The sequence below is a fragment of the Malaya genurostris genome, chromosome 2, assembly GCF_030247185.1.
Source record: "Malaya genurostris strain Urasoe2022 chromosome 2, Malgen_1.1, whole genome shotgun sequence".
NCBI lineage: Eukaryota > Metazoa > Arthropoda > Insecta > Diptera > Culicidae > Malaya > Malaya genurostris.
Genome location: NC_080571.1, coordinates 298,001,111 through 298,027,189, shown reverse-complemented (window position 1 = coordinate 298,027,189; position 26,079 = coordinate 298,001,111). Strand labels below are relative to the sequence as shown.

At 37.5% G+C, this 26,079-nt stretch overlaps 1 protein-coding gene across 2 annotated transcripts in view; it reads right to left on the bottom strand.

Annotated features, from left to right (window-relative positions):
* Positions 1-5,721: 5,721 nt before the first annotated feature.
* Positions 5,722-26,079, bottom strand: part of LOC131430699 (uncharacterized) — a 133,708-nt gene continuing 113,350 nt past the window's right edge. For both annotated transcript variants that reach the window (XM_058595857.1, XM_058595858.1), the window contains one exon: positions 5,722-9,066. In XM_058595857.1, coding sequence (XP_058451840.1) covers positions 6,901-9,066 — 2,166 coding nt within the window. In that variant the 3' untranslated portion in view covers positions 5,722-6,900. The remainder of the gene's footprint in view (positions 9,067-26,079) is intronic.

Genomic DNA, 26,079 nt, shown 5'->3' with positions numbered 1-26,079 from the left:
TTCATTTTGTGGATACTTCTAATTCTACTGTGTTTTTCGACACATCCATGAAAGAGGAAATTCGTGGAATCCCGGATCCTGTACGCCCTCAAGAGATCCCAAAAATTTTTAATAATAAATTTAAAGAATTCGACTGTAATAAAATGTTTTACACTGACGGATCATATCTAGACGGGTCCACTGGCTTCGGTATATTCAATGTAAATTTCACCGCTTCCTATAAACTCAGTGATCCAGCTTCAGTTTACGTCGCAGAACTAGCTGCAATTCAGTATACCCTTGAGATCATTGACACTCTGCCCACAGATCACTACTTCATTGTATCGGACAGTCTCAGTTCCATTGAGGCTCTCCGTTCAGTGAAGCCTGGAAAGCACTCACCGTATTTCCTGGGGAAAATACGGGAACAATTGAGTGCTTTATCTGCAAAATCATACCAGATTACCTTGGTTTGGGTCCCCTCACATTGTTCCATACGGGGCAATGAGAGGGCGGACTCGTTAGCCAAGGTGGGCGCACTAGAAGGTGATATCTATGAAAGACCAATCTGCTTCAATGAATTTTTCAGTTGCTGTCGTCAGAAAACTCTAGCTAGCTGGCAGAATACATGGAATAGTGGAACTCTGGGACGATGGTTACACTCAATAATCCCACAGGTATCGACGAAAGCTTGGTTCCGGGGGTTAGACGTGAGCCGAGACTTTATTCGTGTAATGTCAAGGCTCATGTCTAATCATTATATGTTCAGCGCGCATCTCCGTCGTGTGGGGCTCGCTGAGAGTGGTGTCTGCGTTTGCGGTGAGGGTTATCATGACATCGAACATGTTGTTTGGACATGTGTCGAGTATTGTGATGCCAGGTCCCAACTCATAGGTTCCCTTCGGGCCCGAGGTATACCACCCTTCGTACCAGTCCGCGACGTCTTGGCAACTCGAAATCTTCCTTATATGACTCTCATCTATAACTTCTTGAAAACTATCAATGCTCAAATTTAGTGCTCTCCCTATCTCTTTCTCGTCTACAGCTCTACCCCACTCTTCTTTACGTTGCTGGAAGTATGGCCTGTGTAAACGATGCTTCGGAGCATGCACCTGCCTTGAACTGACTGAGTTGCTGGAAGCTACCCAAAAACGTCACATCAACGTCAGAACACACCAACGAAGCATCCCAATCCAGAATAATCTCTTCATTGCTACAAGCTGAAAAACATGAAGATTCATCGAACGCAAAATGTGTCTAAAAGATGTATGCCACAAACCAATGATGTATTCAAATTTCAATTCAATACTGTGTAGGTCCCACCCTCCCTATGTCCCCTTACTAACTGGGGAGTATGCCGCCCCGTAATACGGCATCCCTTTCTCTCTCCCTAACAACAAGACAATCGGCCACGTTAAGCTAAAGCAAATGAGCCTAATAAAAATTTTATTTGAAAAAAAAAAAACTCTTTATAAAACTGGATATAAACAACATTATTCGTCTTTTTGCATTGAAGTAAATGCACACGTTTAATGTCAAGATGCATTTGCAAACCTTCAAGTTCTCGTATCGAAGGTCTAATTTTGCACTGCCTGAAGTCAACAACAATTGTATTCTTTCGTGTCGGTGGTAGCTTTTGTTCGTTTGGTTCACTCATTTCGAGGTCGTTCTATTGTTCACTACACAATACTGTACTTGGTTTCTTCTGTCCCGAACGTAAGGGGTTTTGTTTTATCGACTGACTTGGATGAGATGTAAAACCGAACTGGGGATTTTAACTGATGTTTTGGGTTTGAAACGCGTCGCTTCTCGGCTGGTGCCAAAAAAGCTGAATTTCATTCAAAAACAGCGTCGTGTTGATGTGGCCAAAGAGATGATTTCCAATGCAGATAGTGACCCCACATTCATCGAATGCATCATAACTGGTGATGAGGTGTGGATCTATGAATATGACGTCGAAACCGCACAACAATCGACCTAATGGCGCTTCAAAGGGGAGCCGTTGTTCTAAATTTTCATCCATTATAAAAATCGCCACACGAAAATTTTTCAACTTCTTTGTATATACGCCAAACAAAAACTAATCGTACGATATGCGTCAAAATTTGACAGAATGTGTATAAAAGTGTCAACGTCAAGCCAACGTTGAGAGAATAAAAGTTTACCGATTGGATTAACGCGGGAATTTTAAAATGAAAATTCCGGTTCATTTTTGATCATAAGATACTCAGCATATTTTATGCATGAAACAATTTAATTTTTATTTTACCTATTCTGAAATTCGATTGTAATTACAAGTAATTTTCGGCTTGGACATACGATTAAGTATTTTAAACCGGCGTGTTATTTGATTTAACATGGTTAAAAGACAGCAAATACAAGCAAGTTCCATTTGCGATTCGTAATTCGTAGGTATGTGTTTTCAACTAGAACAAACCGATATTGAAACCTGGTCTGATCTATGACTGATGTAAAGTTTATCCGCAGAAAACTCTGAACTCAAAGGTGAACAATGCCTCTCAAATTAATGGTGCGAATACAAATGATAAACTACGATTTTCATGTAATTAAGTTGATTCTATTCACATAACAGATATCGTTTACATAGTATAGTTTCTGTTCCATGCATTCAGAACAGATTTTGTGAATGTTTTTTTGTAGCGGTACGAGATTCTGCATCAACAGAAACAGATTGTATATCTTACAAATGTTTTCATAATTGATTCGAAGATACACCCTGTTCTGTGCATTTTTCCATACACTATCCGACGCAAAAGGCCCTACAATTAAATGATATTCTTAAATGATTCGAACAGAAAAGAATATATTGAACAAATATGACATTCGAACAGAGATTTATGTTTTATTTTAACTACAGAATCCGCTACTTTTGACGAGTTGAAATTGTATTCGTATTTCTCGATACTGATTTCAACTAGCCGTCAGGCAGACACAAAATTTCTTCGAGTAAAGTAAACCATTCAGTGAAGATAGTTGGTTCTTCATCTAAGGAGCTTCTACACTCAGAAAAATCCACACTTCAATGCTACGTGAAAACGTATGTGATTTTTATCCATAGAACTTTTCTTGTAATACTTATGTGAAGTATACATAGCACAGAATGAACTCATGAACTCTTAGTCCACATTTGTATCACGTGATATCTACGTCACTTTTTTCGTAGATTCTATAGAATACTCTTGTGAAATTTATACTAAGTTCATTTAAATTGTGCTGCAAAATTTATTTCATCTGAACTTAATTTTTACCAGAATTTTGCTTAATAGTCACATTATTTTCATGTAATTGTTACTATAAAATTCTGTATTGAATCTTAATAATGTATATTGGTATTAAAAACTAATAGATTACATAGTCTGTTGGGCATAACATTGCGATAAATTTTGTTCGCAAGCAGATATTCTGAAAATTTTACTTTTAAATTCGTTTCTGTTGAATCACTAATATTAGACCTGAAAGTATAATAAAAATTAGCTAGACTTCATAACTGTAGATGAAATCAATGAGCAATTATTTACCCTAAAATCACTGTGATAAATACCGTAGAAGGGTCAAAAGGGATTTGGCCTATGTTGTTCGTTCTAGGTTTTTCAACTGACGCCATATTGCGAGCACAAAATGAACATGACAAAATGAATTCAAGTAAGTGCGTGACACATAAAATATATTTGACAACAGCAATAACTCTGACATATGGTTCATTTCATATTCAGTCATGATCCGCTGGTTGTTAAGAAGATCATGTAAACTTCGATGACAAAGCCAGTTTTGGAATCTACGTGTTTTTTCACATAAGGTTAACGTGTGGATTTTTTTGAGTGTATATAAAGGCAATTATTTATTCGCGCATCAGAATACACTGTGCTAGCAGTTTACAATTTTGACAATTGCATTGTAAACAAGCGGTGGCGGGAACTCACCAGCGCTGCCAGTTCAACATCATTGATGCCAGTTTAACGGAGGACCGAGAAGTGCTCCACAAAAACTTCGTTAGTGTCTAGTCTGGATAATTGTTTGTGGTTACAATGCGCTAAGCGTTTTGATATACCCCGCTTTGCCCTATCCCGCTTTGCCACGAGAAAACGTATTTCTTTCCGACTCGCAGCAAACAATCACCCTTATTCTGTACGTCGATCGATTCGAAATATTTCGATCGAATGTGCAATTTCCATTCAGCATTCCGCTCGAGTTGGGTATGAACTCGAATATCATTCGTTCGAGTTGTACAATTTTCGAACATTATTCGATCGACTTGCGTACGTATTACTTATGTTCGGTTTAGAATCGTTCTAATTTGTTTATACAAGTGTGACGGTTTCGTTTACTAAGCAATTAATAATATAAATGATATAGAACGTGTAAGTAGTGTTGACTGCTTTGATGGTTAGTGTTCAAAATTTCAAATGTTTCCGAACGAGAGTCGATCGAATCATACAAGTCGAACGGAATAAAGAATGCAAAATTCGAACTCGAACGCAAGTGTAGATTCGTTCGTATCATAAATCCGTCGGATTGCAGAATCGGGGTGAATAACGGAAACGAAAAACATAATACTACTACGAAATATTACGAAACTTTTTGTTTTCAATATGGATTGACATACCTCACGAGCGATTGAAAATTTCGAACAATTAAAACGACGCACCGAAACAAAATACTGGTGTCATAAATATAATAATTCTACAAGAAAATTGACGAAAACGCATGGTAAAGTTAGAGGGTGTTTCAAAACGAAATTCCATTTTTTTCGGTAGCACCATAAACCAGAAGAGATATCAAGAAAGTCCCACTTTTCCCCCCTTTCTCCTATAGAGGTTTATTGATTGGTGTAATATCAATGGTATGGAATCAATACTCGTAAATGTAATGCTGTAATATTTTCCCGTTTACGTTGTTTTACTGCTTTCGACTATAAAATCAACTGTCTCAATAAATATTGAACGAGTCACCGTATTAAGCAACCTTGACATCTATTTAAACAAAATACACTTTGCGTAACTCGTCGCACCAACCACTGCTAAAGCATTTCCGATGTTGGGTTGCATTTGTAGGACTACACAGTCATTTGAAGACGATTATTGTTTGAAAACATTGTTTTGTTGTTCGCAGCACCTTAGAATATACCATAGTTTCCGTGTTAGAATAAACGAAAACGTGCTACGTTCTATGTGACGCTCATCTTCCCTCTTATGAGGATCGCTGCCGAATCATCAACTTACCAACACTGGAATGCCAGAAGAGTTGTCTTGCTCCATTAAGACAAAGACATCATATTAACAATATATCCAGCACTCACATTTCCCGAACAAATCATTGGCAACATCCTTTTTTTGCGAACATGGCCCTCAGGTGAGTCCGCATCGAATCTCGTACATAGAAGTAGGGGAGAGAAATGTCAAATTCGTGCGCGCCAAAGTAGCAGCACTGCACAACCATACAATTGATATGATATGTTGAATGTGATGCCGTGCGATGGCGTTACTGAACTGAAGATTGATTCCGCTCTAAGCTGACAGGGTCTGATTAAGACGAACTCGACGAGTGCAATTCTTTCGATTCCCAATCCATCGCACACAATACGGACAGGTGATCCGTTCATGTTGCCGACGAAGTCTATGTGTGAACCTCATTGAAGACCAAATGAAATATATTTACTAAGGCACCGATTGTGTGACGTTCAAAGAGTAAGCAAGTTTCGCAACAAAAGGAAAAGCAGACAAATTTCAAAAAATCAAACAAAGTTTTATTTGCGGAGATGATTGTAATTGTAGTTTCTCTTTGATATAATTTCTCTTAAATTAGCTACTGCATAAAATACAGATTATTGTGCTTCATTCTTTTCAACGATCGTCATCGATGATAATCCGCCCGAGTATCATGCAAACAAAAAACGATTATCTATCATAAGTTGTTTTGAGTGTCAACACTGCCAACGGAAAGTTGATAACCAGTAAAACATATAAACCATACAACCTTTAGTCCATTCGGATGGTGTCTACTTATAGTACTAATCAGTCTTACTTTTATTAACTCTATGGTATAATTATTCTCGTTGTTCTACAGTTGATTCTGCAAATGATGCAACGAGGTAGTTGTTTTATTCATACTAAGTTTCGTTTTCTGTCAGTTCACATTTACAACCATGTACCGTTTGATTATTAGAGTACGCGCACACATTTCTATTTGAGAGCAATCCTTGGCCAACCGACGGTTGGCGACTAGTTTTTAGTATCTCCTGACATGTGAAAACGTTTCGTCATTATTTTTAAATATATGTTATTGATTAGTCTCCAAAGCGAGAGAGAGAAATAGAGAAAAATTGCCATAGTCAGATCATACTGTAGGTGGCTAAAGCTTAACTTAAAATATAGAATTTACTAGATGAAACGTCTTTTTAGAATTTTTTTATCTGAATAATAATATTTTTTAATGTGTATCGAATAGGGCTTATAATGTTCTATTTGGTCTAATTTTCTAAGCCATTTGCATGAAAACTATTTGTTTACTATTTTGGCATGCGGAGCTGGAGAACCATTCCAACCGGTACCATAACCACTGAAAAGTTAGAAATACTCGGATCTTTCGGTATGCCATACAGATGGTTCCCCGATTTAAAAGGACGGCATAATATTTGTACTATTGTGTTTGGGTTGTGGTTTTAACATATTTCAATATTTTTATCTATAAACATGTTTTAAATAATTCAACCTAACTTTACTGTTTGTCATTTATGAGATAAAAAGTGATTATTCTTACTAATACATATGTTCATAAACTATACAAAATTCGATCAACGAATAGGGTTAGATCATTACCTGGTGCTTAGCAAGAATTCTTTCGGTCAGGAACTTCCAAGACAGGATTTGGTTTAGTTGTGGAACCGACTACATCTGTCCGGTGCTATAAAACACTGGTGCTGGTGCTTTGGTTTCCAATGGTCACAGACCCGTTCGAGTGGGTTATCAATACTGGAGCGCGGTTCTTACCGAAACCAAACATGGGCACGTACCTCAGTAAGCTACTGCTACTTTTCGACATTTCGGAATCACGTTGCAACAGCGGCTCAATTGGATTGTACACGTTCAGACCAACCGATCCGTTAGTAGTGGTGGTATCGGCTGTAGGCAACGATCCGTTATCGCAATGACAGAAATCTGTTCCGACATTCAGGTCATTCAAATTTATTCCCGGTCGCATTCCGGTGTAACCACTGGGCGATTGGTTCAGATCATTTATCTGAGCAGTACCTACTAAAATGTCAGCAGTCGGCTCATCCTTCCGTTTTCGAAGCCCCGGTAGCAACTCGAACTGGTCACTGTCTGTTTCGGCCATCTGAACTGAAGCAAGAGGTACATCCAAACATGGGCTCAGTAACCGGGGATAGTTCGAAATGAATTCGACTATTTCCGAAGCACTTGGGCGCTTTTTGTAGTCTTGGTTCCAGCAAGCCTTCATCAGACCCTCCAACTGAGGCTTAACTCCGGAAGGAATCGTTAAACAGTTTCCCTTCTTGAGGTGTTCGAGTACCTGATTATTCGTCATACCTTGAAATGGAAACGAACCGAATGTGATAATTTCATATAACAACACTGCGTATGACCAAACATCGGACGCTGGAGTGAATACCCCTAGTGCCAGAGATTCAGGGGCCATCCATCTTACTGGAAGCATTCCTTTGCGATTGAAGCGGTAGTAATCGTTCTCAAATGTCGGACGAGCCATACCAAAATCACCCAGCTTTACTACACGCTGTGCGTTGACCATACAGTTCCGGCAAGCAATATCTCTATGGACGTACTTTTGCTCAACTAAGTACGAAAGGGCTCTCGAAATATCCAATGCCATCATTGTCAACCGTTTGGGAGATATATCGGACTCGTCCGACTGTTTGTTTCCTACTAAATTTCTTCGCGCTAGTAGATATGTTTTCAAATCTCCGTACAACATAAATTCCATAACGGTGTAGACCGGTTCGCTTTGCAAGCAAACGCCAAGAAGCTTCACAATGTTGTTATGGTCAAACCGCTTCATAGCCTCGGCCTCCGAAAGGAAATCCACTTTATCCTCGGTGGTTGAACCGATTTTCAGAGTTTTCACAGCAATGGCAGTCCATCCTTCGCCGTCAATCTGTGCCTCACCGCCATATACCGTCCCGAAAGCTCCTTCACCTAGCCTCCGATTGATCACAACCCGGTCCTTCGGGATCTCCCATTTATCCAGTGTGTTCAGTGGAATCGATGAGGGCGATAGTAAATCAATACCAAACTTCTGCAAATACTTGGCTGAACTTTTCATTTTTCGATCGTACCGAATTTGGAAGAAGCAGAACGAAGCCAGCGAAATTATCGCTATCACAAACACGCACATAAATCCAGTGAAGATCAAAACAGCTCCGTCGCAATCGGTTCCGAAAAACCTGGCCAGGCCACTCAGGTTACAATCCAGTGCACCATCATCCGGAACCTTTCCATCGCGGGTCATCCAAACAATAGCTGATTGATTAAGCGTCAGAGTTCCTCCCATCAACTGGTACTTACTTTCGGAAATATTTGGAGTAAATTGTCCCACGATATTTGGCGTTCCGTTGATCCACTGGAGCACATTTATGATGGCATAACGCGATCCTTCCTCTCCGAAGCGAATCCGTCCGGATACACCTTGAAAATCGGTTGCCCTAATGACCTCCATCAACCGTTTGGTCGTTTTGAGCGAATGCAAATCACTCAGAAAGGACGGATCTTCACGAATTAATTTATCCAATGCCAGTGCGTACACCCAAACGGCGTCGTATGCATATCCGGCGTAATCTGACGGCAGTAGATCATGCTGCTGCAAAACCTTGCCGTACTTCAATCTCCACTCGCCGACCGTGCTGTTGCTGATGTCCAACGAGCTGTCGTCGCTAGCAAACGGGGCATGTGACAGCGAAAAGTGACCGTTGATTGCGGTGAGAAGCTCTCGCGTCGTACATTTGAGCTGGGGTCGACTGGAATCGGTATGGCTTTGATTCCACTGATTCGATAGCCAAACCGGTAGAAACCATATGAAGCCATTTTCGGCCGTCATCTGCAAAGAAAAAAAAAAGGATAGTTAAGGTAAACTGTTTTGCATAAAAAAGTACGGGTGTGTAATGTCAGAGACATAACTGGATGTCGTGAATACGAATATGACACGATTTATTTATGCTTCCGAATTCGAATTGGTAGTTCATCGATTGTTTGAATTGTGCAACTTTCCCCTCTTTCATTACTAGAAATTTAAACGATGCGCCTAGACTAAATTACAGATTAGTTACATTAAACATTCTGAAACGCACTTAAATACTATGAAATAAGCAGTATAGTTCTTTATAATAAAAAAAATGGTGACGATTTTAGTTAGTTCAGCACGCAGACTCTGAATTCTAAACCCATATTCCAGAACTAAGCTCTAAAACATGAAGACGATTTTTCGCCATGACTACCAGAATGGGTTTTATAGAGTACAGTAAAGTAAATTTCCGCATAATTCTTTAGGAGTATTATTATGGTTCTAAAAAGAACCAAATAGAAGAAGTCTGGAATAAAGAACTGGATCCTGAGTTCAAGAACTAAATTTAGAACCAATAACAGACTCAGAATCCAGTTTCAATTCTAGAATTGCAATTTCGAAACTCAAATTAGTTCCGGAATACAGTTCCAGAATCCAGTTTCAGCACGCAGGCTCTGAATTCTAAACCTATATTGCGAAACTACAATCTGAAAATTGACTTCTCGTTATGACTACCGAAAACCAAATGATGGCAGGTGCTCTCTCCGTCGCTGATGGTTTAACTCCCGCGATGGCAGTCTGCTTGCCTTGAAGCCCAGCAAGCGAATGAAAGTTGCTACCTGAGCGTTTGAGCTTTTAACCACGCAGAAGGCGCACTCCCCGTCGCTGCTGGTTGATGGTTTAACTCTCGCGATGGCAGTCTGCTCGCCTTGAAGGCCAGCAAGCGAATGAAAGTTGCTACCAGGGATGCCACATTTAAATCTGCATTTTTCAGAAGAAAAATCTGTAAATCTGTATCGGGAGCTCAAAAACCTGTATTGAAAATCTGTATATAGAAGTGTCAAGAAATCGAAGCACAACGGAATGAAAAAGTCTTTAGAACCCAAATTTAAAGAAACCAAAACTTTTCTTAGTCTGAATTTTATGATTTTGTAGTTGAAAAAACGCTGGAAGTTGTTTTTGCGTTGGAGCCTTTCGAAATAATGATTTGACGAAAAACTTTCAAAATCCAATCTGAAAGTGAAACTTAATCTGATTGATCAATTGGTAATCTTTCTTCTTTACTACCTTACGTTATAGTCATCTTTTCATCTCATCAGAAGCAATTTTTGAAAGCATAAGCAATTTTTAATCCACACTATCAAAAATCTGTACAAATCTGTATTTTTTGCCAAAAGTCTGTAATCTGCATATACAGAATCTTGGTCACAAATTTATCTGAAAAATCTGTAAAATGCAGATTAATCTGTATATGTGGCAACCCTGGTTGCTACCTGAGCGTTTGTGCTTTTAACCACGCAAAAGGCGCTCTCTCCGTCGCTGCTGGTTGATGGTTTAAGGGTCAAACCGCATTCGGCCGACATTTCCATAGCCGATCTTTTTTTCGCTCTTCGGTTATGACTGAGCTGCCGGCGTGCACATGTATAGGTACGCCGGACCCGACATAAAATCCATATCTTTGGCAACGATATTCCTCACCGAGCTTTTCGCACCGTATCAATCGTGTCGGGTCCGGCGTACCTATACATGCGCACGCTGGTAGCTCAGCCATAGCCAAAGTCAACACCGGAGAGCTCGGATCGGTTGGCTCGGCCGAATGCGGAGTGCCCTTAACTCTCGCGATGGCAGTCTGCTCGCCTTGAAGGCCAGCAAGCGAATGAAAGTTGCTACCTGAGCGTTTGAGGTTTTAACCACGCAAAAGGCGCTCTCTTCGTCGCTGCTGGTTGATGGTTTAACTCTCGCGATGGCAGTCTGCTTGCCTTGAAGCCCAGCGTTTGAGCTTTTAACCACGCAGAAGGCGCTCTCTCCGTCGCTGCTGGTTGATGGTTTAACTCTCGCGATGGCAGTCTGCTCGCCTTGAAGGCCAGCAAGCGAATGAAAGTTGCTACCTGAGCGTTTGAGGTTTTAACCACGCAAAAGGCGCTCTCTCTGTCGCTGCTGGTTGATGGTTTAACTCTCGCGATGGCAGTCTGCTCGCCTTGAAGGCCAGCAAGCGAATGAAAGTTGCTACCTGAGCGTTTGAGGTTTTAACCACGCAGAAGGCGCTCTCTCCGTCGCTGCTGGTTGATGGTTTAACTCTCGCGATGGCAGTCTGCTCGCCTTGAAGGCCAGCAAGCGAATGAAAGTTGCTACCTGAGCGTTTGAGGTTTTAACCACGCAAAAGGCGCTCTCTCCGTCGCTGCTGGTTGATGGTTTAACTCTCGCGATGGCAGTCTGCTCGCCTTGAAGGCCAGCAAGCGAATGAAAGTTGCTACCTGAGCGTTTGAGGTTTTAACCACGCAAAAGGCGCTCTCTCCGTCGCTGCTGGTTGATGGTTTAACTCTCGCGATGGCAGTCTGCTCGCCTTGAAGGCCAGCAAGCGAATGAAAGTTGCTACCTGAGCGTTTGAGGTTTTAACCACGCAAAAGGCGCTCTCTTCGTCGCTGCTGGTTGATGGTTTAACTCTCGCGATGGCAGTCTGCTTGCCTTGAAGCCCAGCGTTTGAGCTTTTAACCACGCAGAAGGCGCTCTCTCCGTCGCTGCTGGTTGATGGTTTAACTCTCGCGATGGCAGTCTGCTCGCCTTGAAGGCCAGCAAGCGAATGAAAGTTGCTACCTGAGCGTTTGAGGTTTTAACCACGCAAAAGGCGCTCTCTCCGTCGCTGCTGGTTGATGGTTTAACTCTCGCGATGGCAGTCTGCTCGCCTTGAAGGCCAGCAAGCGAATGAAAGTTGCTACCTGAGCGTTTGAGGTTTTAACCACGCAAAAGGCGCTCTCTCCGTCGCTGCTGGTTGAAGGTTTAACTCCCACGACGTCTGCTCCCATCGAACGCACGAAAAGAAATGATCGATTTTCACCACGGTTCCCCTTTTATACGCATTCAGTTGAAGATATGTGCCTGACTACCTCAAAATCGTCGTCCTTGCGCGAAAAACCCAAGCGAAAGTAAAGAGTTTTCCGCATTATTTTGAAATTTTGAGAAAACTTAATTTTTGAGTTGTTTGTGGTTATCTCACACTGTTCAAAATATTATCCTAAATTACTGATCATATTTTTGATGAAATGGTGAAAGAATTATGTTGCTACCATTAATACAAGTCGAGATATTCACGATTAAGTTCTGCCCATTCTTCCATATGGCTAATTTTGAAAAGGCACCCCATAGTAAAGTAAGTCGTATTCACGACAAAATTTTGTTATGTTTAAAAATGTGTGATCTATTAATAGCATCAGCTTGACAAAATCCTGTTTTTATTATTTTACCCTGAAAATATATGAGTTCCTCGCTGGAATTTCGATTAATTTTATTAGTTTCTTGTTTCAATTTGTAGAGCAGTTTTACGACATCTATTTCCACACACTCAGCGAAATACCGAATGCTGCACAAATCAATTCGAACCGGTTTTTTATTGGAGTATTCATAACTAATTCAACAGTCAATCTGAATCTGATTTCAATCAGGATTACGTTCTTAATATAGCAGCCATTCAAAAAAGTTCCCTTTGATTCAGTCGAAGAACTTTGGTTGATAAAAATCGGTCTGGATCCGATTTGGGTCCAATAAAATGACTTTCACAATATTAGCTTACGCAATACCGGAATGGATGGTGAAAATGTCAATCTATCTGTCCCTTAAAATAGTTTCACAAATAACTGCAATCGAAGTTTTAGTACAACTATTCCTAGGTAATATATTATTCGGGAGTTCAACACGATCTGAACCAAAACTAAAGCGAACGAAGAATTACCGAGTCCTGATTCGAGTTTAAACTTCCAGTATTTGGTCATGCTTAACATCAGAGCTTGAAATTGTCACGCATTTTCAATGAAGAAGCCTCATTTTCAATATTTTACTGTCACCGACACCAGAACAAATGAAGAGAGACGAAGTTTTTTCGTTTCTCTTTGAAAAAGATAAAGAGTGTCACTCTTTCCTCTATCACAAGACGAAACCAAACCAACGTCTGCAGGGAGCATCAGCAGAATTTCAATTATCATTCTTTCATTAATGTATTGAAAATCTGTGACGCTGGCTATAAAGAGTGACGTAAATATGACAATTCGAAGTAATTACACCCCAGAACCTATTTGAAAACCAAAACTACTACAGATTCGAGCACCAACAGGTAAAAGTCATTGTGAAACCTTTTTCTGTCATTTTCGATTCTCAAAGTTTCGGTTGAATATCGACACTGCATACTGTGGGATTTTCACTGAAAACCGCAAATGACTGATAGGGCAAATGAAATTAAGAACACAATTTTGAATCTACTGTTCCGCTTATGTCATTGACTGGACATGGATTTCGTTCTCATAGTTTTCAAGCAAAGCTGAGAGTGACGGGTTGGTGGTTCAATGCAGTGTCAGTAGAATCGTAGCACTGTAATACCAAGGCTTTGCTTTGAGAGTGACATTTATTTCTCGTCATTTTCGTCTACTTTGAGTCAATGCAAATGACATTTATTACCTCTGCTTAACATTCATTGACTATGTTGATAGTCAAAAATCCGTAGTGCTCAGTAGAAAATCTCGGATTTCTGTAGATTTCATCTGAACAAACAAAGTCAGGGTACTACATTCCGATGCGCAACTTGACCTTGCTGTTTCAACAGACTTTGCAGCCGACACGAAAGTCTAAAGAACTTTTGCAGTGATGTCGAACGTACGACATCTGGCTTGTTAAACCAGTGCCATATACTCTGCACTGCCGACTAGGGTAGCTTTCATCTAAGGATCCGAAGAATTTATCTAAATCCGTATATCTAAAAAGATTTTCGTAGATCAGAAATTACTGCTTCGCCAGTCACGGTTTCCACAACTTAACAATTTTTTAACTTTGTAATGATGAAAGTGTTAAAAACTTATTTGAGAAATAGTATTAGTCAAGGACGTTTTAGGGATTTCAGTATATTATCAATCGATAATGAAATCTGCGTATTGCAATAGACCGGTTGATATATACTTTTGCGGAATCAAAATTCAAACGAAGTTACGTCACTGGTAATAGGACCTAATATAATCAATTTAATCTAAGCACTGCAAGAAACTTTGATAAGCTGGGAGCGTTTGGGTTGTTAAGTTGAAAGTAGAGTTTTATACAGATCAAACACATGATCCCGCTTGATTTCAGCGTATGATCGATGAGGTAACAAACCGCAATTAGTTTTAAAAGAGTAAGTCTTGGTTATGTTGATTTAAAATCACAAACAAGCTATGTTCGTCACCCGAGTAGAGTGTGAGATTAAAAAGAAAACTCAATTTGATGTTGTGCTTTTCGTATATGTCGATTACTTAATTTGCTATCGTTTTGGTTGTTTTAACGGTTAAAAGATCAAAATTGAAAGCAAAAAAAATGCTGTGTGACATCAAGCTGGAAACTAGTTTTGCTCTCAGTGAAAGCACATTGAAAACTTAATATGATGTAGATTTTCTCGAAATGACACGTCACGAGCATAATCTAAAAATAGAACAGCCAATAAAGGTCCGGGATAGTATACATTTAGGCGATATTACTCGCAAGCAAGAAAAAAGATTTTATGCAATCTCCATGTTAGTCGCAAGCAAAAAAAAAATTTCATGCAACTTTCATCACACTACCGCGGAGAGAATCCGGTTTCGAACTTAGGTGATTTGGAATGCGATCTTTTTGCGATTGCTATGGACTGTAAGTGCCTAGCTATAAGCAGAGCTGCTAAATGTCACTATCAACTAGCAACTTTGCACGACGAAGATTGGAAAGTTTATGTCACTGAATTGCTGCCAACCAGGCTCTACCAATCATAATATATTGAGTGTCTGAGAGCCGATCTGTCATAACTTAAATTCACTTGATATATTAAACTCACAAGGACGCTCATTGATTGCCGATGCGATTGATATTATCTTCATTTCTCCTGTCACTGCTTGATTACGATGTGACTAAATATTAATCAAGCAGCATAAACACTGAAATAAATTCATTTATACCAATAAACTCCGAAGTCCGATGACTTTTTGCAAAGAACAATGAGCTTTATCAATTTATGTTTATGTTAGTACTCTCATGGAATTTTGTTACTTCAACAGGGAATAGGAGAATGAGAGAGAACAAAATGCGTCACCTGTCTTTGATTGAGTATAATTCTACTTGGTCATTGAACTATCGAGTATCTCATTTGACAGGCACTTTGACCGTACCGATTACAGTTGACGATGATTTTGTCCAGTCTGTCAAGGTCATTTGACATGACTGACAATTTGCAGCTCTGGCTATAAGGAGACGGAAAATGTTCGGTTATATGACAAGCAGTGTTGTTTCACAAAGTTGTATGCAGGTAGTTTCTGTCGATGCACACTCGTTGCGTCGCTTCCATCCCGCATCCACCGTGAATAGCAGTGTGGCTATTTGAGCACAGTATAAAAATGTTCTCTTTGTCCTTCTCATATCCAAAGATATAGCATTCAAACATTATAACATTAAATTGAGTTATCTACTTGATCTCAAACAACTCGCACATGTAATCACTTTGAAATACGAATTTAGAGGCTCTGAAGACCGAACGTTTTACAGTGAAGTCTCCTACAACACAGGGAACGTGAATTAGGAATCCGGTAATAAGGTATCCCAGATCATTTGTTTTTTTCGACTAATTGGGACAATGAACGATTATCTCGCTTCTGACCACGGATAGAACCAGAATATCTTCAGAAAATTTTTAGTTCTTGTGTAGACTTATAATTTACGATCATTTGATGCAGAATTAGTCCTGTAACTCAAAATTATGAAGATTTAGTTAGACGGTTTCTTTAGAAAAGTGTATTAAAGTGCCAAGATCTATTAGATGATTGATAAAATACTTCTCATAGTATCTAGCATTAGTGAGTATATGAAGTTTTAAACAGGCCCGTACCCAGAATTTCGTTTCGGGATGGGCCCAAAGATAAAAAAAATATTGTTACTGAAGATTGCTGATGTACCTAATTCTCGGTGTGCCTTTTACGGGTGTTTTTAACAGACACTTTACACATTTCCACTGGAACTGTTATTGTATTACATTTCTTTACGTTTACTGTCTTGTTATTTCTGTAACACATGTCTGAGACCTTCTAAATAATTATATACCTGTTTTTGATTTCGGGTGGGGCCAGGGCCCCTCGGGCCCCCCTCTGGGTACGTGACTGGTTTTAAGCATTTATAACTAGGAATGAGAATTGTTTTGAAGAGTGTCTTCGACCCAGTTTGTGGACTACTTAGGAAACATATATATTTATTGGTGGCTCCTCTACAAATTAAACATATATTTTATTGGTGGCTCCTCTAAGCCACTAGAGTATCATTAATAAATAGCTCTAGGTTCTGAAATCTGAGACATTCAATGTTCGATGTTCGAACCTCCTAAACAATGATTTTTTCCATACTGTTTGATATAAAGTTATGGGTATTTTCAAAACGGGTTTGGCGAGTAGATTATTTTTGCCATCCCCGATTTCTGGATGCACTGAAAATAATGGTCTAAAAACTTTGGAATGAACTTCACGACGTCGTATGATTACAAATATCGAAACATTTTTTTTAACTGAACGCAAAAATTGTTACAGGATCGGATACTCAACGTATCTTTGTTTCTCATATCAAATTCTGAAATAAGCTCCTTCTACGGCAGACGATCAGCGAGATGGGAATGCCTAAGCCATTATTCAGATTGACCTGCTTCAGACAAAAGTGGTACCGATGATCACCAATTTATCTAATGCCTCCCAGACGTGTGGTTTGACACCAATATTCTCGTGGTGAAAAAGAAGGTGCATTATTTGCGTAAAATTTGAAATATGTTGAAAAAATCGTTTCTTCGCGGTTATGGTTGCGGTCAACCGCAGGATCTCGGCAGGATGTCAAAGCATTTTTGTAAAAGGCAACATAGGATTGAAGGAATAATTCTTCCATTGAAACTTAACTTTGTATTTTTGTGTTGCCATTTGAAATTTAGCTCAATTTCAATGGATTCACTAAGTTGTTGATTTTAATATTTTCATTTTTTGAGTTTCACAAAACTTTTGCCTTTAAGCAGCAAAATGATATCATAATGTGATATTAATTGAAAATTTGATGAGTCGATATCATATTAGGATTTCAATCTGATGTTGCTATCATAATCAGATTTCAATTTTTTCTCATTTTGATGTTAGACTTTACAGTGTGCTATTGTGCCTCATACGAGACAATCAACACTATGTACAGTTTACGGTCGGGACAGAATATGAATCAATAAACAATACAGTTTAGTGACCAATATGATAATTTCGAGATGGGCAAAGAAATTGTTATTGACTTCAAAAGGTGTATAATTCGACCTTCGGTTCAAGAAATGCATCTCAATCTGGAGAAGGTGGATGAAATTCAATTGAACAAAAGTAATAGTGCCAATCGCAGAAAACAGACATCCAAGTAGGGATTTCAATGTGTGTAAGAAATTTAGCGGTTGTTTTAAAAAGCAATCACAAAGTAGAGGCGCTGCGAGCAGCCCAGCAATCCCTTATGGGTTCTTGCGTTCAAACTTTCATACAATAATAATTCATGCGTGCAAAGTTGTGCGCAACGGAAATTTTTAACGAATTTTTACTTGTATGCTTTACACAGCTTCTTTGAAAAAGTTTGTACTAGCTTGGATGTCTGTTCTCTATGATTCAATTCTCCGCTGAGTGCAAGGCAGATAAATTTGCAGCTGCCAATAATAACATACACTATTATGAATATGAAATTTTAGAATACAATGTAGCAGTGTGCGTGAAGGATCATGCCATTGAAGTGTGTGTGCATGATCTGTTTTCCGCCAATCCGGAAAGATTTTTTTTCATCGAAAAGCAAGTTTTGAAAAAAAAAATTGAATGTCTTCTACACACTTAAATTTTATAGCTGAGTCTCGGCAAAAATATGCCGAGATTCGCACAGCCGAGTAATCAGCAATCATCTCGGCAAAAATAAAATTACTGAGCGTCTCGGCACCCTCAAATTTGACAAACGTCAAATATTGCCGAAATCGTCAGCATAAGATTTACTGTTTGCTCAGTGAAACGTTCACTGAATATTCGGCAATCCAATAAAACGAATAAAATGAAAAAATAAATTACTGAATCATCAGTAATTAAAAATCTAGTAGATTATTTTGTTTGTGATTTCTCAACATTATAAACACGCCATTTAGGATCAAAAATTCATTTTATTAACATTTAAAGGAGGCTTGCAAATTTGTTGCCAGCATGTAGCATACAGAAAAATTTAAAAAAAATATCGGAAGGCTCGCATACTGTAAAAACCATGGAAAGAGTTTTAAATGCTGACAGTATTTCCGGTCCTATGGGAATTATTACATCTCTCCAAACTAATGAGCAGTCTCCTTCGCCAAATTCCTCAGACATCACTACCATCAGCGGCGTTTCCGGATGGCTTGAGTCGAGCTGGAAATATGAAAATGAATATATACATTGATTTCTGGTTTACAAAAATTTTCAATATTTAATGATGCATATACGGTATTGTTCAAATAAACTTACTTTGATCCATTGAATTATTCCATGCATTGGGTTATTTTTTCGCATATCCCCCAAAGTTTTGTCTCAAGGACGCTTTGAGCCCCGAGTTGGGTGTTTTCCCTTATAATCGCGAGTGCTCTGATAAAGTCGCTTTTAATAAAGCGAAACATTCAAGCTATTTATTCAATATGTTTACTTGCAAGTGGTTCCACACTTCTTCGAAGATTATCCATTTTTTCACTAGAGAATTTCATCAGAAAATAATCGCGCAATGCGAAGCGAAAATTTTACACAGCAAAAAATGACAGCTGTTGTACTGAATTTCGGCAAAAGCTAGCGCATATTCCGAAATCTCGGCAAACGTCGCTGCTGATGTCGGCATATCTGTTGTTTACTGATACATTCAGCAAGCAATTATGTCAAATTTCGGCAAAATGAAGCATTTTACCGAAATATCAGTGAATGCATTTAACGAAGTTCAGAAACATGCGTATTGATTACTGAGCTATCAGCAAATTTACGTGTTGCTGATCAGTTTCGGCATTTTAATATGCCGAGCTCAAGAAATGGTTTTAAGTGTGTATTACAACTGATTCAATGGAAATTTACGCTTGGGTAATTCCAGAAATAGGTATGTTACCAAATGGAAGTTATATGAAAAACATGTTAAGCTCAATTAGCCATGACGTAAAACACAGTTGGTAGTGAGAAAACTACGTTTTACTCATTTAAAAGTTAATGGTGCATGGAAAACCAATTGGAAAGAAACATAATATTGAAAGGAATAATTTTCCAGAAATTTTTATTAAATTGAATGGAAAATTATGTGCTGTAAAGATTTTTGTTTTCAACAATACGCTAGAAAGTTCCCGGTCTGACAAAGATACTAACACTTTTATTCCAAACATTGATTTTCCTTGAATCGCAAAGCATTTGTTAAAACGACGTTCCAACATTCCCACACCACTTTTATGAGACGATTTCTCCTTGGCCTTAATAGAAGTTTTACTTTCAGCGATTAACTCTTCATTCAACAAGTTTTTGTTTTGAATCTAAGAACAGAAAATAGTTGCTGGAGGGCAAATCTGGCGAATATAGTGGACGCGGTGGCAATTTGAATGTCAATTCATGGAATTTAGCCACTATAATAATGACTAGTTTTTGACCAACTGTGACCCACTTCCCGAGTAGCAATCCGCAACTAGTTCTGATGCGACTAAGTCCAAACTATGTTGCAACAAGAGCACGAATATGTTTTTATGTTATACTGGTTAAAACAAGGTGACATCAATGTTTCTTCATAACACAACTAGTTTCGAAATAGTTATTTAGGTTTTAAATCACCACATCTTTTTGTCATATTGAATTAATTATAATTTATAAGTTATCGTTACTTAATCCAAACATATCTTTAATAACAACTATGCTTCTAGCTACTAGTTGAAAATAAGTTTATTTGACTCCAATATTAGCAACCCGTAACTAGTTCTGATACCACTTAGCCCAACTATGTTGCAACAAGAGCACGAACATGTTTTTTATGTTATGCTGGTTAAAACAAGGTGACGGCAGTGTTTCTTTATAACATAAACATTGAACTACCTATCATTTGTAAGTTATGGTTACTTGATTCTAACATATCTTTAATCACAGCTATGGTTTTAGCTACTAGTTGAAAAAAGGTTGCGAAACCATTATAAATACGTAAGCGTATATGTAAATCGTTACGGTTAATTGATGTAGCAATAACTTAGATATTATAAGATTATAACATACAATTTCTGCATTGATTCAGATAGTTATCGGTAGGTTTTTGCAACAATATGATAACGAAAATGTAACCAAAAAACCTTTATTGGCTTTAATATGGCGAACACAATATGGAGTCTCAAGAAGTGTATGAAACGTAAATAAAACCAAGATATTATTTTTTTTAAAACTACTTTTTGACGAAAATAATGAAAGGCTGAATAGTCATTTTTGTTCTATGCAGTATTATGAACTCGAAGAAAACAATATAGGGATTGAACATAGATTGTTTTAATATTATAATTCTCATGATATATGAATTTAAAATGATGAGAAATCACTCTACTTGGAACAATTTTGAGCATTCTGAACATAGGGTTATTTTGTTGTTTATTTTTTATATCTTTATAACCAGATTTTGATTGACGGCGCATAAAAAAACAGTTAAGTAAAATTGAATTCCGCTCGACAGTTTTATAATCGTTGTGAAATTTGTACCTTGTATTAAATTTTTAATTTCAAGTACTATACTGTCTTTTTATTGTTGACAGGAAAAAAACATTATGGACTCATTCAATGTTTATAATGTCAATAGGAACAAAGTTTCAACTAGTTTACTTGAAAATAAGTTATATTCAAGTTCTGGAAAATAAGTTATTTTAGTATGGCATTACAACGTAACGACAACTTATTTTTAACCGACATAGAAACTAGTAGAAACTGCGCTTTTTGAGTCACGCAAGTGGTTAGATGTTAGTAACAATAACTGAAATATCTGGTTGCAAACTATTCACAAATAAGCTAGCATAACAAAAATTGTTACTTGGGTTTGTAAATATTTTTTCATATTCAAGCGCTCATACGAAATTGTGAAAAGACTTCTTTTTGATTTCTTTACGTATCATATCGTGTAACAAACCATTTCTTTGTTTATACAGTATTTCTTTCATTACAAAACAGTGTTTTATCAATACACGAAGTTTTTTTTGTTCCATTATTTTAAAATTTCCGAAAGCAGCGTCACAATTAATAATACACTAATGAACCGAATGTCATGAAATTCTGACATCTGTACACTCTCATTGAACATAACTCAAAATTGAGTGACACATCACTCAAATTCATAAAAAGTGCACGTACTCTAAACTTGAGTTACCACCTATCTACTCATTTTTGCGTTAGGGGACGAAATTGTCAAAACTTGAGTAATTTTTACTCAAAATAAGAAAAAAATATTTTGTTCAAAATTTGAATTCAACTTAAAATTTGAGTTCCTTGCTCTTAAGAAGAAATTTTATTTTCAAATACAAAGTTATTCTTCTTGCTTTTGAATGCGCAAAGTAGTGATTCAAAACCGTTTGGTTTGGAGTACAAATTGAATTGTTTTGATATCGTTATGTTGCGCTTTTCACTAAGCATAATTGAAACCACAAAACATCTATGATTGACGTTGATTCATGTTTTTAAAACCGGATCTAGAAACTGCAATAGAAAACGACGTATTCTTGCATTCTTTATTCCGATAAGAATATTTCGAGAATGAAAACACACTGAACTGCAAGAAGTATTTTTTTCATTCAAATGTTTAAAAACTCAACGCTTACTCTAATGTATGAATAAATGCGAGAGAACTCATGGCAACGAGTTTATTTTACTCAAATCCATACTCAAATTTTGACATATTGTTCCAGTTTATGAATTTGAGTAATCGCAACTCAAACCATGAGTTATGTTCAAAGAGAATGTCTCTGTAGAAGACTTACTTTGTTTATATCTTTTGAGATGCACATAAATGGAGCGACGCAGTTCGCAGAAGTAAAGCATGGCAAAGCAACGAAAGGACAACTGATATTTTTAATCGGCGAAATGCAACAAAATATTTAAAAAAAAATCCTTTGAGACCGCCATATTCGAGCATTAAGAATGAATAATGAAAGAATGAATAAGTTCCTATGTGAAAGGCTGCGTCTGTTTGACACAGATTATAGTCATTCTTGTAAAATCCAGTCATTTAATGAACTACGGTTTCATAAACTGAGTCATAGGCGAATTTACGTAGCTTGTGAATTTCGTACTTTTGCTTTGCAGTCGCCTGCCAAAGTTACGTTTTTCGAGTCTCGCAAGTGGTTCGATGTCAGTAACAACCTCTTATATGTTACAGCAAACTGGTTACAAAAATTGTAGCTTGGGCAAATACTTCAGAGAATGCATTTTCTTCGCACAGTAACAGGAGATCTAATGCAATTTCATCAAGAATATTGTATAGTATTTACTTTTTTTGCGTTGCAAAAAAATATATCATTGATTTTCGTTACGTTTTGTCTCCGACTGGAAAACATGTCTTCGTTCGACACGCCAGTAAGGACACTGCAATTCGATGCTAATATTAAAAGTGTTTCAATATCAGCATTACTTTACGTCCGCTTAGCGATTTGTGTTGAATTGCTAAATGGCATAGCAATAAAGTGTAATGCTCTGATGAGTCAAAGACGAAACGTGACGAAAACTGAAATGGTTATGTGCCAAAAAAAATCATTCTGGATTTAATCCTCAGGAGATAAAGTTTTCGTGTTCTTTCAAAAGTCTTCCAAAAAGAGTTTATGTTTCTAACGATTTCTATACAAAACGCTTCTAGGCTGTCCAGTTCTTTTTTCTTCTTTCAATTAATCATTTTATCATTGTTGCACAAAATAGACTAATGTTCTAATTGGACTCTTCTAATTATGAGCAAAAAGATCAAAAAGATAAAAATGTATCATAATTTACTACACAATAAAAGTACCTTTAGATTTTCTGCGGAATGTACCCAACCATTCTACCATTCATTCGAAATATTTGATTATACATTACGCGTTTCAAACAACTGTGTCTTACAATAAATTCTTCATTTTCTTCTATATCTGTTTGCTTCTGTTCACAACGGGAGCAAAAATAGACTAACAATGACTGCGGTTGATGTATTTTCATCTGAGTCGGATTTGTGTAAACTCATAAGTACCACTTCCCGGGAAGCACATTAAATAATCAACATGGGAAACAAGGCAAGATTTTTATGCAAATCAGCATGATCATCACACAATGTAACGCAAACAAACTCGTGAAGTCTAACTTTTGGACAAATCTCGATGTTGAGAGTAATAAAGCTTTTTACACGACACAAAGATCCAGTGCAGTGGAGGATTAATCTCTCCCGCTGGTCCTTTATTTAAACCACTCGGTCGGAACCACAAATGAAAAAGAATTATTCAGACGTTTTGGGCTGAGGAAAATTAACTGACTAATCCAGCCGACTTTGTTGGAATAGAATTGTTGTGTCGATTTTAAGGAATGGAACTGGGAGCTTTCACCAGAAGTGAAGAGATGCCGGATTGCTATTACGACTGAATCAGACCGTACTGGTTTATTTGTACCTTTTAAATTGCAGGCTTAGAGTAACTTCACCGTTAGGAGGAAGTTGTATAAGTTGAATCAAAACAATTAAATTCCGTTATTTTAACTGTTTTTGAATTAATTATTAATTTTCATGAAAGTAAACTAAATATTCGTCAAGAATCTGAGAGAAAGATATGAGAGCATGATTTATTGCAAAATTCCAAACTCTGATCAATGGGAAAATGGTGCTAACAACTTAAAATTTATTTTTGAGACATGGAAATCACGATTCGAACTTACCACAAAGTTTGAAACAAAAACAATAATATTACTGTGAACAAATGAAAGCAATAACTTAAGCATAGTCCCTGAAACACCCCGTTGCCATGCAAGAAGTTCGAACAGTCACACGGTAATTGCTCAAGATGCTAATAAAATTTCTGCTGATGCAAATCAACATAACCTGAGGGTAACCTGAGAATTGCTTCAAAAGCGGAAACAAATTGTCAAGTGGCATTTGGAGAAATAATCGCGAAGGCATAGTAGATTGCTCTGGTCCGTCACTGTACTGTCAGTATCACATTGCGGCATAACACGACTCTTTAGTCAGCAGTCCAGTGGAACATGCTTCTAGCGAAACGACTTCAGGCCGCACGGTACGGAACATGACACTTTATTTTCCATCGCACTGAAACGGACCAGGAAACTGTCGATCCCAGTGTTGATGGCCTGTAGTGAATGTGGGAATGCTGATCGTCCATGAACACAACAAACTTTTTGAAATATAATTAGATGAAGGCTGCCACCTTGATGAATTAAAATAATTTGTTTCGAAAACTCGTTTCTTTTTTGGTTTCACCAACAACCGAACGCAAAAAAGTTGATAAACATGTTACTAATGTACAAAAAAAACTAATTCGCTGTCACTGGACTCGATGTATTTAGACTTAATCGAAGAAAAATGCTTGTAATTGGACATTTTATGATCGAACAAAGCTGTTTTAGATTTTGACAGGTAAGCAACTGGGGTAACAAAGGCGCTTTATTACTAGCGAAATACCTTTAAGGCATCGCCTTTGAAATGAAACTCGGTTTTCTTGCCTTAATGCCAATTTGTTACGATAGGATATATTTGAACAATGCAACGGTTACATTTGCAATAAAAACAAGCCCCTTATAGAGCATGTTTCCTTTCTCAGTTAACCTTCATGTTAACGGTTTACGTTTTCAACTGGCTAAATTTAGAGAGGTGTGATATAATGGCTTGTGATTTTTCCTGTTAAATGAGATCAGTGTTCAAAGTGTATTCTCAATGCATTGTGACAGGTAAACTGAACGTGACTAGATCGGTCCCAAATTATAAACTGCTACAGGAATTTAATTCATTTTTTGCTTCCTTTCAACTTCGCCATATTTGATCACTTAAAAATGGTTCCTTGAATCAAGTTTTCGTATTTTTTCTGGAATGTATTCACCGTCATGCGAGAAATTCTGAACGCCTATGCATAGTTATGGTGGAATTCCAATATGATTGGGTACGGAAATTGCCACTTAGATCAGTCAGACGTTCTCATAAACAGTATAGTCAGAAGGTTATCAATCTTATGTTCCCAATATTATAGGTAATGAGAAAGACATCATTCTACCACTAGGTGGATTAAAAAAGGAGTTTTCAATCAATAATTAGGTTTTAAACTGGTCATTAGAACAAACTTTTTCATTACTTCCTTTTTAAAAATTAAAAAGTTGCTATCAAAATAATTTACCAACATTTGCAAACCTTGCAAGTTTTTGATGGAAAATCTCCATTCAAAGAATAGAATATGATTCTAGAGATCAAGATCAATAAATTTACTCATAGTTATGTTTCTTCTAAAAGTAGCCATGCTCGACATGTTTAGGTGTGAAATTCAATAAAATCCGAATTTTTAATTGTGTCGTTTTCATTTAATTCGTAACTCACGAACTGGTCATTGTACAAACATATTGTCAAAAACAAAAATTGTAGAATCTTGAATGGGCACTTCATAATATATATACTAACAAAAAGGGTCGGATGCTTTTTTTCAAAAGTTAAAAAATTAATCAAAAGATAAAACAATCTGTATGATTCCATTTAGTGGTGTGATAATGCCTTTCTCATATCACTCACATAGGGAATAGTGTTCGGTTACCGGCACCCTTTCCTTTTACGCTTATAACTTCGGACTAAGTGCACATT